This window comes from Panthera onca, chromosome B1 (genome assembly GCF_046562875.1).
Source record: "Panthera onca isolate mPanOnc1 chromosome B1, mPanOnc1 haplotype 2, whole genome shotgun sequence".
Taxonomy (NCBI): Eukaryota; Metazoa; Chordata; class Mammalia; order Carnivora; family Felidae; genus Panthera; species Panthera onca.
The window spans coordinates 34,685,286-34,702,619 of NC_138342.1; the positions used below are offsets into that span (position 1 = coordinate 34,685,286).

A 17,334-nucleotide genomic window follows, 5' to 3' on the forward strand; every position below is an offset into this window, starting at 1 on the left:
TCTCAAAACGTGGTGATTTCTTTCACCCTGCCAATCTGTGCCTTAAAAAAGTATTAAACTTCTGCTCACTTAAATCACATGCTTAATCTCCTTACTCCTGAACAAATTTATTCCACATTTGTTGGAATGATCAATTGACTAAAAAAACATATAACAACAGGTTTAAGTATGGGCTGCTTGTGTGGTAGAAGGGAAACTGGCCCATCTCATTGCCTGCCTTTGGAGTTACATGCTGGATTAGGCTTTGCTTGTATTTGAGAGGATTTAGTAGCTCCCTAATTGTATTTCCATAATAATCCATTTTTTGATTGTCTCTACTGGGCTGTCAGGCTGGGTGGGCTGACTTCCCACAATGAAGTGTGCAAAATTCCTGCCTCAAGCGTGCCATTCCAAATGTTTCCTTTGGTAACCCACAGAAGAGGACCCTTTTAAATAGCCCACCAAGGACCCGGTTTTTAAATGATCTTTTTTTTAAAGTTAACTATGCAGAAATAGACTTCCCTCTTTATATTAAGGAAAAGAAGAAAGAGTGAATGACATGACAAATAGAAAGTTAGGACTTTATGGCTGAGCGATTAGCTCTGGTGCTTGCCTTTCCTTATACCACTGTAGACTCTGCCATGAGGCCAACATTCCCAGACACGACCTCATCATGCCCGGTACCCTTCCCCCAAAATAGGACATAATTCAAGTTCCTTTGCCTGGAACCCGGTGTCCCTCACTGGGTGCAGTGTTTCTATTCTATCTTCACCATCCCTTTGCACTGGCTACAGAAAATTATTGTATTAATGATTTTCTTTGTGCTTCCCCATCTCTGTGCCTTTGCTGCATTTTGTTCCAGCCACCTGGGGTGTTCACTTCCTGTCCATTTCCATCTCCCTAAATCCTAAACCCACATGTTGGGTGTCTTTTCCTCCACTAAGATATCCCCTCACCGCAGCCTACATTCAGTGCTTCCTTCCTCCTCTTAGCAACCATGGTGGTAACAACCATACATCCTGGGGTGGAGACAACTGTGATTTCAAGTGCTCTCTCTCTTGTTTCTGGTCTGAAAAGTGTTTTGGCTATGCCTAGAGCAAGTAATTTGTCTTACACAGGGCACTACTCATGAGATTGTATGTTTTAACTTTCTAGTTATGAATTCTTGATACAGGGACAGTGACTCACCTATCTTTCTATGCTGAATGATGCTTCTTGTGTAGGAATGTAAAAAGCATTTAGGAGGAAGAGTGGGAAAAAGGAAGATTACTCCAAAATTCACATTTTCAAGTTATTAACATGGTTATAACTAACCAATGTGTATTAAAAACATGCTATATTAGCTGAAAATGCATTGTAGACCTAAATGTAAGGGCTGAAACTAGAAAGTTTTTAGAATAAAACATAGGAGTATATCTTTGTGAGCTTGGATTAGGCAATGGTTTCCTGCATATAACATCAAAAGTACAAATGACAAAAGAAAAAGTGGATAAATTGAACTATATCAAAATTAAAAGCTTTTGTCCTGCAAACGATACCATTTCCCAGCTCACAGAATGGGAGAAAGTAAGATGATATTTGCAAATTGTATATCTGAGAAGGGACTTGTATCTAGAATATATAAAGAACTCATAACTCAATAATAAAAGAATAAACAATCTAATAAAAATGGGCAAAGATGTCTGAATAGATACTTCTCCAAAAAGGATATAAAAATGGCCAATAAACACATGAAAAGATGCTCAATATCATTAATTTTTTGAGAAATGCATATCAAAACTATAAGATACCACCTCACAGCCACTGGAATGGCAAAAATAAATGTGGTATGGATGTGGAGGAATTGGAACCTTCATATACTGCTGGTGGTAATGTAAAATGGTACTGCCACTTTGGTAAATGATTTGATAGTTCCTCAAAAGTTTACACATTAAGTTATCAGATGACCCAGCAATAATACTTCTAGATACAGATCCAAGAGAAATGAAAACATGTGTCCAAGCAAAAACTTCTATACAACTGTTTGTGACATTATTCATACTAGCCACATGTTGAAAACAACCCAAATGCCCATCAACTGATGAATGGATTACAATATTATTTGGCCATAAAAAGGAATTAACTACCAATGCATGTTATAATATGGATGAACCAACATCATTATGCTAAATGAAAGAAACCAGTCACAAAAGACCACGTCTTATATAATCCTATTTATAGGAAATGCCTGGAAAAGGCAAATCTATAGAGACAGACAGTAGATTAGTGGTTGCCTAGGACTGGGAGTTGTGTGTGGGTGGGGTGGGAGTTAAAGCCAATGGGTAAGGGGTTTCTTTCGGGGGAAGGATAGTTAAAATTAGTTTGCAGAGATGGTTGTGTGATCCTGTCAGTGTACCAAAAAAAATGGATTCCGCACATTCAATGGGTGAGTTATGTCTCAAGCTGTTAAAACATACACATACAAAATGCACACCCGTACACTCACTCACAATGGAATTTAAAATTTTTGCTTCACGATCTTTCAAATGCTATCTAAAAGACTCATTCCAAATGTCATTTAGTGCATTTCTCGAGGTACTAATATCATATTGTAATGTGCTGTTAATATTCTAGAACTTTATTGAAGAGCATGTACTGTAGATTGAATATACTAGTATTCTACCTCCAATAAGATTTAAAGAAAGTGTCCAAATGAAAACTAAAATGAGACATCATAACATTAGACATAGAAAGGCCATGGGATGGGGAAATGAGGAAACTTTGCTTATATACTGTAGTTTTTCTTCCCTTAAAGGTCTTTTTCTACCACAGACGAAAAGGTTTACTTCTAGTCTGATTCCTCCCCTGCCAGAGCCTCTGACCTCCAGAACACATTCTCTGTTCCTCTGAATAAGACTGCATTTTGTATTTCTACTGCACCCACAGTAATGTGGCCTGCCCAAGGGGAAGTGACCATGGTGTTGCCTCCCCTGGCACCCTTCCCACTGTGTGCCCTGTGGGACATCGAAAAGAAGAACCTAGAGACTTTACTGCTTCCTTTGGGGCCAACCAGCTCCCAACAGTCCTTTAAAGGGGAACAGGGTGACTCCACTCATTTTCATCCCGTCCCACAGACCCAACAGAAACTTACTAAAATAAATGTAATTGGTGGGAATGAACCAGAAGCCTGTCAGATGATCCTTGTATGGTGTGATTTCTTGAACCCAACTCTAGTCTTGGTGCTGAGAAACTGGTTAGGATGTGATGAAGAATAACAACCAAAGTTGCCAAATTGCTCGTGGCTCTGAAGTTCATTGCAGTTTCAAAACTGATGTTTTCGGTTTCCCAATACTTTGCAATTGTTGCTCATTTTAATATCACTTTACTCAGCAAACAAACATTGAGGTCCTACGAAGAGCTAGCCCTTCCAGTAGAGATGGGGTTGCAGAGAGAACTAACCCTTTGCCTGATGGGGATGTTGGACAATTTCTGTGATGTGTGATAAGTAAGGAAGCCAAAGAGTATTGGAATCTAGAGGTGAAGATATAATCTGTACCTCGGAAATGGGTGAAGAAAAGGTAACATGTAAGCTGGGTTTTGAAGGATGAGTATGAGTTTGCCAGGCCACAAAGGAGTCAAGGGAGGCCTGTGGTAATGGCAAGTCAGAAGGAATAGCAATAACTTGAAATGCTCAGCAACACGAAGGTGCTTTGAGTGCTCAGGGAAGAAACTGTGACCAGAGCCTAGGACAAATTCAAGATGGGGCAGGCTGGAGATGAATGGTGGGTATCAGGTCAGTTTTCAGAAGACCTTGAATAACATGTTGGGGAGTTTCAATAGCATGTGGCAAGCAATAGGCAGCCAACATGGTTTCTGTATAAAGGAGTGATGGGATTATGTTTGTTTTCTAGGAAATGACATCTGGTGATGGTGGAGACACTTGATTACTTTCTGCTGTGCACCAAACACAAATATTTGAATAAAATGCTTTGCTTCCCAAGGAGAAGCAGAGATATTTCCTACACTTGTCTTACTATGTCCATCCTTAGTTTACAACTCCTGTATGTATACTGTGTTTCCAAAACTCTCTTCCAAGTCACCATTTAGAACCTGGAAGTTTCCCTATAGAACTAATGTTCTTCACAGTGTTATGTAACTCCTATCACATCTGAAATAATGACAGTCCCATTGTAGACCCCAATTTCTGAGGGCATCTGAGCATAGCTCAGCACCTGGTGTGGGGTAAGCGTTTGATAACAGTATGTGGAATGGATAGTAAATCAATTCAGAATTCTGACTAGCCTTATAGGGGCTGACCTCCCCTTCCTAGGATAGCAAAGCATCTCTTCAGCTCTTGGCTTTCCTCCATCACTCTCAGGATGGCAAAAGAGGTAGGGAGACAGGAGCAAGAGTTAAAGGATTAGCCAGAACTTGGCAGGAAAGCAGGGCCACCCGCAGCTGTGGGCACAGCTGCAATGTAGCCGAATTTGTCTTTGGAGCTTTTTACTGCCTTTCATTTGTCGGCATCCTTCCTTCCTTCCTCCCTATCCCCAGCTTTGGAGACTACGCCCAGAGACATAGTCTCTCCAAAAGGACTGACATTATCTCATTCCTTCCCTTCTGTTTTTTCATCTCTTCCAACTCTCAGCCTCCCTCTAGCTACAGGCAGGATGCTTGGGAGGAGAGGTGAACAATGATGGATATATCAGATTTCCATCTTCGGGGAGAGCTGGGGTCAAAACCTGCATGGAGATGGTAATATCCACCGCCATTTGTCAAGTGTATACTACACACGAGGCTGGTGCCAAGTGCATTACATGCACTATTTCACATTCTCGTGCCATGACTAATAGGTATTATTGTCCCCATTTTACAGAGGAGGAAACTGAGGCTCAAGGATACTGAATACTTAAATAACTTGCCTAGTGAGTTGCAGAGTTGGGATTTGAACCCATGTCTTTTTGTCTCTGGAGGCTACTCTTACTCTTGGAATTTTGAGTGCCAATCCTGTAACTCTTGGTTTTGAGCCCTTCTTCCTGAAGTGTGGAGAGCAAGGGCTGGCTGTGTATCCTGCTCAAGTCGGGCTACAGAAGCTTTCAGAGATAAATCACAGCACTTGCGTGTTCCCTGTTTTCTTTCCACCCTCCTGACAGTAAACCTAGCAATACCAGGTTTTAGTTGTGCAAAAGAAATACTAATTACTATCATTTATCCATAATTACTACATAGCACAATTGTGATCACACGTATCATTGCCTGTGTCAGGGTAACTCTAAGTTTCCATTTTATTTGGTTATACTGAATTCTGTTCATATATTGCCAGGTTTCACAGTTCATTGATCACACGTGCCATCTCAAACTTGTGCCTTATAAAATCAAGGAGGATCTTGAGTGGGAGGCATGATGGGGAAGGCAGTTTGGTGGGGGGAGCTTGATTACCAGGTGAAGGCATTTGGAGGGTGTCCTGTGGGCACTCGGGAGCCTAGAAGTCACTGGGGGAGGGAAGCAGCATGGCCAAAGCCAAGATTTAGAAGGGGTCATTTTGGATGTGGTGAGCAGATTGATTCAGATGGAGATTATTTCCTGAAGTGCAGAAAGTGAAGCATCAAAGGAAAGTCGTCTTCTCAGATTTAGAAACGTGAGTTTGTACTCCTAATACCCCTTACAAGCTCTGACCTTAGACGTGTGCCTGATGGCAGTTTCCTTATCTAGATTGATTTATTGATTTTTCAGCCTCTTCTAGTCCAAAACTCCCATAATTTCCTGACAGCAGGAATGGCCATAAAAAGATTGGACTGTGGGAGAGACTGATAATGAATCAAAAGGAATCCAGGATGCTCGGATAATTGCTAGAGTTTCTCTTCCATGCTTATAGATTATTTCGTTAGTGTTAGTTTTTTAGTATTGAGGACGGAGCCATACGTAAGAAGAGTTTTCCTCTAGCAAATGCGGGAAAATAAAAATGGGTCCACTTGTTTACAGTGTGCCAGTTGCTAGTTCATCCCCTTCTAGCTGCCCTCCCAGTGAGCCCCAGAGGAAAGGATGTGCCAGGCGTTCAATTCCGCATTTTAGGACGGGATTTTCTTGGGTATAGTTTGGCAAAGTAGGGCCCCTTTTTACAGGAGAAAGACCTATCTGCGATAGGTAGGGTAATGCTGTGATCTCAGTGGTTTAAAACCATGGAAATGTACTTCTTACTCTTGTGTAGCCCACTTCTGGCGACAGGGAAGAGTGGAGATGACTTTGCTTCCGGCAGTGGTTCAGGGATCCCAGCTGATAGAGACTCCATCCTCAACACCTGACTTCTTCCTCAGGTCTTCCTGGGTGTCAACATCTAACCTGTAAATGCTGGAGGAGAGGGAGAATGGAGCAGTACTTGGGAGGCGTTTTCGGGGCAGGCCTGCGTGTGACATATACTACTCTGCCTACACCCCATTGGCCAGAACTCTGTTATATGGCTACAGAAAATTGCAGAAGAGGGTGGAAAATGTAGCCAAGGTGGGAAATATGTGCTCAGGAGGAAAAGGAGACAAGTGGTGGGTTTTCTCTGCCACAGGAGGTGTGTTAGAATACCAGCATTGCTGAGCTGAACAATTCACAGAGTTGGTCCCAGCTTCTGGGAATTGTAAGACAAAAACCTTCTAAAGCCCTCCTGATCTCTTCTTTGAGTACGTTCAATGCAGGTGGCTTAAATAGACCTATATTTCACACATTCTGGATGATGCAAAGCACCCCTCAAACGTTTGGTAGATATTAATGATGGCAATTTACATTCCATCACTGTTTTGTTCGTATAAAACTCTGGTTCAAGTTTCACTTTTCCCTACAGTTTAGTCCATTTTTTTTTGATCTCAGGTTTATTAACATTTATCCTTCTGCCGAGGCAACTCTAAAAAGAAGTCTTTAAAAATGACATCTGTAACAGGTTTATAGTCAAGGTTAAATTGATCTCATGCTTAGGTTCAAAAACAGTTGCCATGTTAGATTAAATGAAAGTGCATACACCTTCATTCAGGATGCATAGTCAAACTCAGAAAGTGATCAAGGAAACCACGTAGAAAAACACTATTGAGCCAAATTAAAAGAGACACAAAGTAGGTAATTTTGTGATCATAGCTGCCTGTTGCAGCTGTACAAACCAAGCTAATGAGATGGTGATGTAATCTCTTGTTGCAAAGAATAAAGTGATTTCCCATGAGATTAAGCATGACCTTCCCAACCCTGTGCTCAAGGTCTAGATAGCTTCTCTGCTCTCCCCCAAACTCTAGGATCATTATTAGACGTGAATTTATGAATTGAATGATTTGTAGGGTAAGCTGAATTCTGCAATTTTTAAAAAATTCTTGCCTTTAATGTTTATGTTATAGTTCAGTAACAAACTTCTCATTGGTATAATTCCTGATGTCTGGATGGTCTTGTAATGTATCCTTTGTAGCTATATTCTCAGTGTTACGTCCCTTGCGGAGCTATTATATTGGCTGCTGGAAGAATCAGAATGAACCAGAGTGAAGTAGAGATTTGAGGTTTTTTCTTTTTAATCACAGATAAGAACAAATTTCTTCAGTTTGTATTTTATAACCATTAAACAATGATTGAGGGTTGCCACAGCTGGATATTAAGTGTTACAAAGAGTTAATAAATTCAGCCTGTGGTCTAATCAGAACATCAGCATAATTCCTAGGTGTTTCAATAATTGTTTCTTTAAGGAATCTAATCTTTAATCTTTTAAGAATTATATTCCATAGAATTTGTGCAGAGCAAGTCTTTAATTCATCTTCCCAAAAACTCAAGATGGCCATGCATTAGGTTGTGTGACAATGAACCACATATGTGCATAGTTCTGGTCTTCCTGTGGGTTTTAAATCTACTAGTGAGCATGCCCCATGAGGAAACAACCTGGGGTCTCTCCTGCCTTCCTTTATATCCCTGTGCCGAGCTTCAGGCCAGAACATCATGCATGCTCCATAAATATTTGTTGAATACGTGAAGGAACATATGAAATATCCTTCCTTGAAATAGGTCACAGTGTGTTTCAGATTTAGAATGTGAATTCAGTAGATACCATTTAATTTCCATTGTATAAGAAACACATGTATTTTTGCTTACCTTTAATGTCATTAACTTTTTCATAATTGAGGATTATCCAAGATCATGACTTGCCTTCCTGTTTCTGGTCATTTCTGACCACACATATATTAGGCAAGCTATACACATTTGTTGAGTTGATTCATTTATGTAAGATTTTTGTCCAAATGTGGCCAGAAAAAGAAAATAAGTAAAACTTATCTTAGTCTTTGGCAGCTGGCTGATGGAAAAATTGAAACTAAGATGACCTGAACTTACTTAGCAGAAAGAGGTATGCTCAGTATACTAAATGAGTATGAATATGCAAAATTCCACTTACCAAATGCTAGCAACACGCACTGTCCCACTGGCTCCTCACTACAATCCTGGATGGAAAGTGAGGTTTTCAAAATCCCCGTTTTGGGAATCCCAATAAGGGAAAACTGAGATTCTGATCAAATGACTTCCCAAAGGCACATAGCTAATGAGTGTTCAATTTAGCTTTTAAAACCTAGACTACTTACTCCAAAGTCACTCCACCTTCCTATTCATTAAGTGTTAAAGATTCGTTCTCTCATTCTCTCTCTCCTTCTCTTTGTGTGTGTGTGTGTGTGTGTGTGTGTGTGTGTGTGTGTGTGTGTGTGTTGAGTTGTACTTTGATGGTACATACTGAAGCCAGACTTTCTAAAGCACTAAGTTTCAGTATAAAATGACTGGCCTAAGACATAAAGGCTGTCCTGTCCCTAAGACATGAAGGTCTTCACATCTGTCTGGAGCTCAGTCTTTTCTTCTATAAAAATGGTGGAATGAATACATGACCTGTCTCTATAGGACAGGATAGTTGGAGCTGGTACATCTCAGAAGGTTCATGAATATGAAATATCATCATCTCTTTAAAGTATGTCATCAGTATTTATTGAAAATATTTATATTTTAGTTTACATAGGAAGGCAATAGTGGTTTTCAGTAAAATTGCAAGTGAATATCCTTGACTCTTACTCATAGCTTTATTTTGAAACGTGCAAGAAACGTCCTCGGTTTAATGCAAAATACAGGATAAGCAGGTGTTGGGCATTCCTGCAATGTAAATTCAGTGTAATCTTCTTTAATTTTTTTTTTAACGTTTTTATTTATTTTTGAGACCGAGAGAGACAGAGCATGAATGGGGGAGGGGCAGCGAGAGAGGGAGACACAGAATTGGAAGCAGGCTCCAGGCTCTGAGCCATCAACCCAGAGCCTGACGCAGGGCTCAAACTCACAGACTGTGAGATTGTGACCTGAGCCGAAGTCGGACGCTCAACCGACTGAGCCACCCAGGCGCCCCAAGTGTAATCTTCTATTGTTGTGTACTGTAAACTGTGTACAGAGCAGGTGCAATGTTTATATTAGAAAATATACCTGCCTTGATCTTTTAAGAATACTTTGGCATTTTATTTTTTAATTTATGGTTAAACATTTTGACAGATGTCATAGTTTATTTGCTGCTCTTTTAATTAAGGTCTAGAATCATAGTTGTTTTTTTTGACATCATGTGACAGGAAAGATTTCTGCCTTATAATTCTACAAAGGAAAAATATAATGAAGTACTTAAGACTTTGAAAAATCTAAACCTGGATAAAAGAGGGGTTGGTGAGCATTGTTATTAAAATTATTAATACAAAGGTGCCTCTTTAAAGGAAGAGTTTTAATTTATAAATTCTTTGTTAGGGTGTTTGTTGTTCTTTCTGCTTTGGCTAATCAGCAGCAAAGCTTGGGCATCTTGTAGCAATGGTATTTCTATTTCATTAGAAAAATCTAAAAGCATTAGAGAAGATGCTTGATCTAAAATGCTATGAATTAGTATAAAATAAATGCTTACACACAAATGTAGAGAAACATTTATAGAGAGCTTATTATGCACCAGGCTCTGTGCTAGCTCCTTACATATTTTGTCACATTTATGCCTCAGTGATGCCAATGCAATTGGTATTATTGTGTTTCTGTGTTATAGTCAAGGAAACTGAAGTCATTGGACTTGGCCCTAAGTAATACTCCTAGTGAATGGCCGAGCTGGGCTTTGGATTCGTCAGTTGGACTCTGGAGCCAGTGCTCTCACCCCTGTCAGCTCCATATCTGTCTGCAGTCAACAGCTATTAAAAAAGGACACAGGTCCACGTATATAGATAAGGCATACTCTCAAAGGTACATTGTTCAGCCTCCAAGTAATATTGGTAAGTGGCAAAGCAGGGTGTAGGACAGTGGGTATGATTTGCTACATCCGTCCTTTTAAGATATATATATATATATATATATATATATATATATATATATATATGTATATATATACATATATACATATGTACATACATATATATATACATATATACATACACATATACATATATACATATATATATATATATCTTTATACATTTTCTTTGCAAGGTCTTTAAAGTTACCTTCCAGGAATAGTCTGGGGCCCTGTGAGACTGGGGTCACAGTGAGACTTATGTTCTATTGTATATCCTTTTGGATTATCAATAATGTGCACAGAAAACATTTTAAAATCCAGCTTAAAATGGCACTGTTAAGGACTAGTGAGAAAAGTAACACATCTTAAGAGTTTCATATATTTAAAAACTTTGCTTTGGATACATCATATCTATCTGCTTATTTTAAACCATAAGATATGGGACGTTAACACTGCCCAAGAGAGCATGCTGATCCAGGAAACTTGGGTGCTGGGCCTGATTATACCACTAATCAGCTCCAGAGAAGTTACTCATTCATCATCATCAGGCTTCAGTTTTCTAAGCGGTAAAATGAGGAGAGAACACATTGTCTTCTGACATAAAAAACCAGTAATTCCAAAATAAGTTATAAAGAAGCGCTTTTTAAAAAAGATTAGACTCACGGTTAAAACTAAGTGGGGTCATGAAAAGAGTGCCGTCTTGACTCTCGGCAGGCGAACAGGCATGCGTCTGCTCTGAGTGGTGCCTGTTGGTGGCAGTGCGTTGGAATTGCAGGGAAAGTTACCAAGAACAGGCACCTGATCCTTGGAGCAAACCACTATCCTGTCTGTCATAAGCACGGGGGCAATATTTCTCAGTTCATTAATACGCAGTGTGTCAGAGTCAAACATAGGCTGTGTTTAAGACTAATTCATATACTGTTTCAATGAATCTTTTGTTACTGATTTGTAGAGACCTATCAAGCATAGGTTCTTCAGAATTTTCTATAATTTCGGATTCCATGAATTGTAACAGAAGTTGGCAGACTTATTCTGTAAAGAGCCAAATAGGAAAAATTGTCTGCTTTGTGGGCCATATGTTCTCTGTCATAGTAACTCGACTGTGCTGTCACAAAAGCAGCAGTAAATAGTACATAAATGAAGGGGTATGGCTGTGCTCCAGTAAAACTTTTTTTTTTATTTAAAAATTTTTAGAATTAAGTTTCTTTATTTATTTTGAGAGAGAGAGAGAGTGAGCAGGGGAGGGGCAGAGAGAGAGGAAGAGAGAGAATTTCAAGCAGGCTCTGCACTGACAGCGCAGAGCCCGACGTGGGACTCGAACTCATGAACCGTGAGACTATGACCTGAGCCAAAACCAAGAGTCGGATGCTTAACCAACCCAGGCACCCCTACAACTTTGTTTACAAAACAGGCACTGGGCCATGTTCGGCCCATGGGTTGTAGTATGCGGAACCCGGAGTTGTAATAAACCCCTGGCCTAAGTTTCTCTTTGCAGTGCATCCTGAGATAAGTTACCCGATGGCCTCTCCTGTAATTCCTGACTGTGGGAATAAATGCGTGCATTCTATATCTCCTTACCTTCAACTATTCCTTTCTGAATAACCTGGTTTGCAAATGCGACGCTCCACCACATCACCCCGGTGCCAACCCTATTTTTGTTTTACAGGTTGCCTTCCTTGTTTCTTTTCACTCTGAACTATTTCCTGAAGACAAGTAGTTATAGTTGTTTCTTTTGCATTCCTTTGCTTATATTACCATTTTTACGTGATTTCAACCTTTACCCCCCAAAATGTTTTGTTCACATATCTTCTGTACCTAGGGAATTGTGGTGAGCCTTATTTAGAATCTTTAAGACATGATTGGTTAACCTCTGGCTAAACATATTCTTCCCTTTCTTAAGTGAAGATCACCCACATTTAATAAGCCACTCTCAAGGAACAAAAGGGTCTGGAGGTAGAATTAGTCTTGGCAAATTATTGCAAAGACAGATGTTGGTCCCTGAACTTAATGCATTCCTGGAGAGACCCCTGCCTTGGCCAGGAAATTTGGGAACAGGCCTTGCCCTATAGTAACAGTTGGCTTCAGTCCTAGACAGTTCCCTCCCACCCCCATTCCAGTTCGAATCCTTGTCCCTTCCCTTGATACAGCTCCCCGTCTCCATCTCTTCTTCTCTCCCAACATTTCTAAGTTCTAAAACTTCGCCCACTCTGGACAAACTTGACGTAGGCAAAGCTTTTCACTTGTACGCATGAAGGCTCATAGATTACTGAGATTTACTACATGCTTTAAATTCACTACTTTTCCTATTCAGCAATTTGGCTATAGCCCCGGATAAAGGTGATTTGTGTGATCCATCTTGCTTTAATGTCTCACTTGACATTCTGCCTTTTTCGTGACAGGTTGCTGAATGCTATAAAGCCAGGACTTGTTAAAAAGATCAATAGATTGCCTACCCCCATTGCGGGATTGGTGAGTATCCAGAATTGAGATTTATTTTCCAATATTCCTTTGCTCTAACCTAAGGGTCATGACAGTGCCATTTATTACAGTGCTCCCCTGCAATATATATTCCACTTGAATGAGAACGCATTGAATCCATTAAACTGAGAGGTCACTTAAAAATGGAAGATCGCAGTTCCGCTTAAATGGCATCTTAGCCTTTGTTTGTATTTTTCCCATGAGTGATAAGGACCTTCATTCTTAAAGAGGTAAATTTGTTTTGAGGTGAGAGTATGATAATTAGGTTGACCCCAGGGGGAAGAATGTGATCGTAATGATTTCAGTTTTTCATTGCATTCCCCTGGAAGGAAGGGGAGTGGGGGTAAGGAAAGAGAAGTTCATGATTAACAAGCAGCACTTCCATCATAAACTGCTGTTTTCAACCTTAAAATCTACTTGTGTTTAAATACCACATTTGTAGACCAACTCTTCTAAAGACATAATGGACACTAAAGTGATCCTTACGTCATCTGGAGAATTGTTGAAGCAAAGCCCTTGCCCTTCTGAACCTGTCCGTTTAAACAGACAAAATTCACATGTTCACACGTGGCTAGAGGCAGGTTTTTATGCATTGATATGTTTCCTAACTCTTGGCAACTAATCTTAATTCTCTAGTTGATGTTGCCTTTGATGTAAAAGGGGGGGAAAGGTGGATGATCAAGAAGACAAACACACCTTAGTTCTGGAAGAAACATGCACACATACACATGTGCACAAAAAGCTGAGGATATGTGTGGCCTGGTAAGGACTCACTGTGTCCATTGTGACCTCCTTCTCTGCATGTGGTTTTTGCAAAAAACAATTAGAAAAAAAATGTCAAGAATTTAGGCAGCCTCCTACATAGACCTTATTGGTTGTTGTTAAAAAATTTCTCAGCCGTATCAGGATGATTAATTGAAATTAGATGTATCCATCTTCCCCCAATCACGCTCTCTCTGTGTCTCTCAAAAATGAATAAACATGAGAAAAAAAAAAAAAAGAAATTAGATGTATCCCCTCCCCCCCAAAGAAAACTGTGTTTGAGAACATGTGAGGGTCATGGTAATAAGGTACCTGATTTCAGCAAGTTAACGAAGTTGATTTTTTTTATCATAATAATTGCTATTTCTGTGGATGCATTTTATTTCCCATACTGGTTAGTAGTAAGCTGGTGACTAGTCACTAAAAACCCCTCTAATTTTGTTTATCAGAATCATGTAGCCAAGTAAGTTAATAGATAGATAGATTTGGAAGGAATGGATTTGAATAATTTTATAAAATAAGTAATCCATATATCTGTATTATATATTATATATGTAGTAATGTGTACATATATTATTTTAAAACTTTTTATTAAGTCCATTTCTTCCAGATGTTAAGGTCATAGTCTTAATGATGCTGACAAATATCGGTGTGGCCCCAAGCCTGTGGCATCTCCTGACCTTGGAACTCTGGGATTTCATGTTATCGGAACAAAATGTGTAGCCTGAAGTCAAGGGAGGTCCCAGTACAATCCATGTCAACAGAAGCAAGTAGCCCAGAGTCCAGAAAGCTAAGGAGAAGGGGTTTTGAAACCTTAATTCAAATGTGAATCATAAATCATTTTAGTAAAATTAAGGGTTTAGGACATGTGCATTGATCTTTATATCATTTCTTATCATAGATCAAATGTTGTTCTTTACATGATGCCTCTACTTGGAGCAGGCAGGAGTTCGAGTCACGAAAACAAGGGGCTCTGGTTGCTTTGCTTCCATTTATGTCCTTGACTTTTATTTCTCCTCTTTCCTTTTTCATTTGAATGTCCTTTTTACTTTATCCTTGCCATCATTTTTTCTCTCTCTTGCCCTTTTCCAAATAATACTTCCTCACTTACCTTCATTATTCATCCCTTACATCGTCTTTACCATTTTGTTATTGTGATACTGTCATTTATAATAAGAAATAAATATTTGGTCTTTGTCTGCCTCGGGCACAGAACTCCTAAAACCCTTGGAACTTCCAAAGCAACAAGAACAGCAGCGGGGAGGATCTTTGTAGTGATATTTGGTCTTTTGTCATTGGTTCCTGAAATAGCTCCAGTTCCCGAGGTTTGAAGGAGTATCTTGTTATTCATAACAAGCCCTCCCGGCCCCCACTTCAACCACACCTTAATTTATGTAAATAGGTGACTTTTGGAGAGCCCTAAGGGGTATGGGGGGAGCTAGTTCCCAGGGGAACCAACCAGGTGATTAGAGGGCTGGAACTTTCAGCCCCAACCCCCAAACTTCAGGGAAGGGAGAGGGGCTGGTGATTGAGTTCAATCGCCAATGGCCAATGAAGCCTCCATAAAAACTCAAAAAGGACAGAGGTTTGGAGAGCTTACAGGCTGGTGAGCCCATGGAGATTCGGGGAGAGTGGTGGTCCCAGAAAGCATGGAAGCTTTCTGCCCTTTCCCACATGTCTTGCCCTATGTACTTTTTCATGGGGCTGTTCATTTGTATCATTTATAATATCTTTATGATAAACTGGTAACTGTGTGCACATATTTCTCTGAGTTCTATGAGCCACTCTAGCAAATTAATCAAGCCCAAGAAGGGGGTCATGGGAACCTCAGATTTACAGCCTGTTGGTCAGAAGCACAGGTAACAACCTGGCTTTGGGATTGGCATCTGAAGTGGGAGAGGGGCAAGTCTTATGCGACTGAGCCCTTAACCTGTGGGATCTGACGCTCTCTCCAAGTAAATGTCAGAACTGAGTGAATTGCTTGATGGTATTGAAAAAACACACAACAGAGTTATCCTTAGTTCAAAAAAGTACTTGTATAAGTATAGTTAATTGCTACCCATTCATTAATGATTCCTGAAACTACAAGTCTGGTCAAACCCCTTTTCTCTCCTCCCATTACCTTCAAAACAACATTGCCAAAAACTAGGGCGGTAGTGGGGGTCCTGGCAAGAAACAAAACTGCCACCCTTCTCCCCTCCATCCCCCCATTCTGTTAATGTCCTTCTAGGTTCTCTCTTCAAACCTAAGGTCTGCTGCCTTTCCGTACCCATGTTCTTGTCTGTCTCCCTGACTCCAGCTCTTCATAATAGTGACCCAAATCATCACTGCTCACCACTTTTTTTTTCTCCTGAACTCTGAACCTCTTGTTCTGTTTACTGGACGGCTCCATCCCAATGTCCTATCAGCACCACAACTCAACGTATTCAAATTAGACTTAAATGACCACTCCCACTCACCAATTTCCCAATGTCAGTAAAGGCATCATAGACATGCACAGGCCCGGTTCAGCTCTCAAGAGAATTTAGCAACTTTCTCCAATCTGCTTGTCTGAGTCTCCTTGGCCACCAGACAAGGCCTAGAGCAGGCCTCATCTCTTGCCTGGATTATTACAGTCAACCCATAGTTCCTCAAATATTATTCACTCTCATGCACGATGCCTTTGCTCATGATACTTCTTATGAATATAATGCTTTCCCCCTGGATTCTTGACACAATCCCATTTATTTATCAAGACCCACTTCCTTTGTGAAGCCTTTAATGTTTATGGTGCATACAATCTTATTATAGAATACAGTTAGCATTTCTTGGTTTAGGAAAAATGACTTAATATATTAGAGAGATCAAAGATAGCTCTGTTGAAATACGCTTTGGGGAGTAAGATTTTGAATATCTGTTGTTAACAATTTGAAATAGAAGGTATGTAAATGGTTTAGTATTCATGCTAAGATATTGTAGCTTTAAACAGTTAATTGGCCATAATCAAACTTACCAATACGTGTAATGGGTACAAATGATGTAAGGTGTCCTAGTGATGCACTAAGAAGTCACAGCATCACATCGATAGAGTGAGTATCTGCCAAATCCAACTCTGAGGGTACAATCAGACAAATCCAATTTGAGGAGACATACTGTGAAAACACCTCCCAAAGCCTGGAAAAATGGTTACAGATGAAAGGTGACTTCGGAGATATGCCAAAGGACATGTGATCCTTGGTTGAGAAGGAGCAACTATGATAGAGGTTATTGGGACAATTGGGGCAATTTGAGTGTAGATTGAATATTGGATAACAGTATTCTCTCAGTATTGAACTTCCTGCATGTGACAAGTGTATTGTCAAAGATAGTTGTATAATTAGGGGAATGAATTCTCTTGATGGCAGGAGGCGTATCTAGAGATGAAGTGTCACAATGTGTACATTAATCCTCTAAGTGTTCCGCAAAAAGATGTCAGTGTATGCAGTGTATAATTTTATATATACATACACTGGACAGAGAGAGACAAAAGAAAAGAAGGGAAATGTGGCAAAATGTTGGATCTAGAGAAAGGGTATAGAGTTTTCATGGTACTGTTCGTGCAACTTTTTGGTAGGCTTGAAAATTTGCAATATAGAGTTGGAGATTAAAAAACATTAATTCTCTTATCTTTTCTTGAGGGACTGGGTGGGGTCTTGAATAAGCAGATTTGAAGATGGCAAAGGCCACCTTGGGTTAGCAGAGATGCAGTCCTTTATGTGGGCATATTCTTCACGTGACCTTTTCTTCCTCTTTTATTGGTGACAGGAAAAAGCAGACAGAGCCCCTCAAATGCACCTACAGACTTCTAGGCTGGTTTTGAACTT

The 17,334-nt window shown here is 39.9% G+C and overlaps 1 protein-coding gene across 8 annotated transcripts in view; it reads left to right on the forward strand.

Annotated features, from left to right (window-relative positions):
- LIMCH1 (LIM and calponin homology domains 1) overlaps window positions 1–17,334 on the forward strand; it is a 327,502-nt gene that overhangs the window by 137,311 nt on the left and 172,857 nt on the right. For all 8 annotated transcript variants that reach the window (XM_060655154.3, XM_060655155.3, XM_060655156.3 and 5 more), the window contains exon 3: window positions 12,652–12,721. In XM_060655154.3, the coding sequence (XP_060511137.3) occupies window positions 12,652–12,721 (70 nt within the window). The remainder of the gene's footprint in view (window positions 1–12,651; window positions 12,722–17,334) is intronic.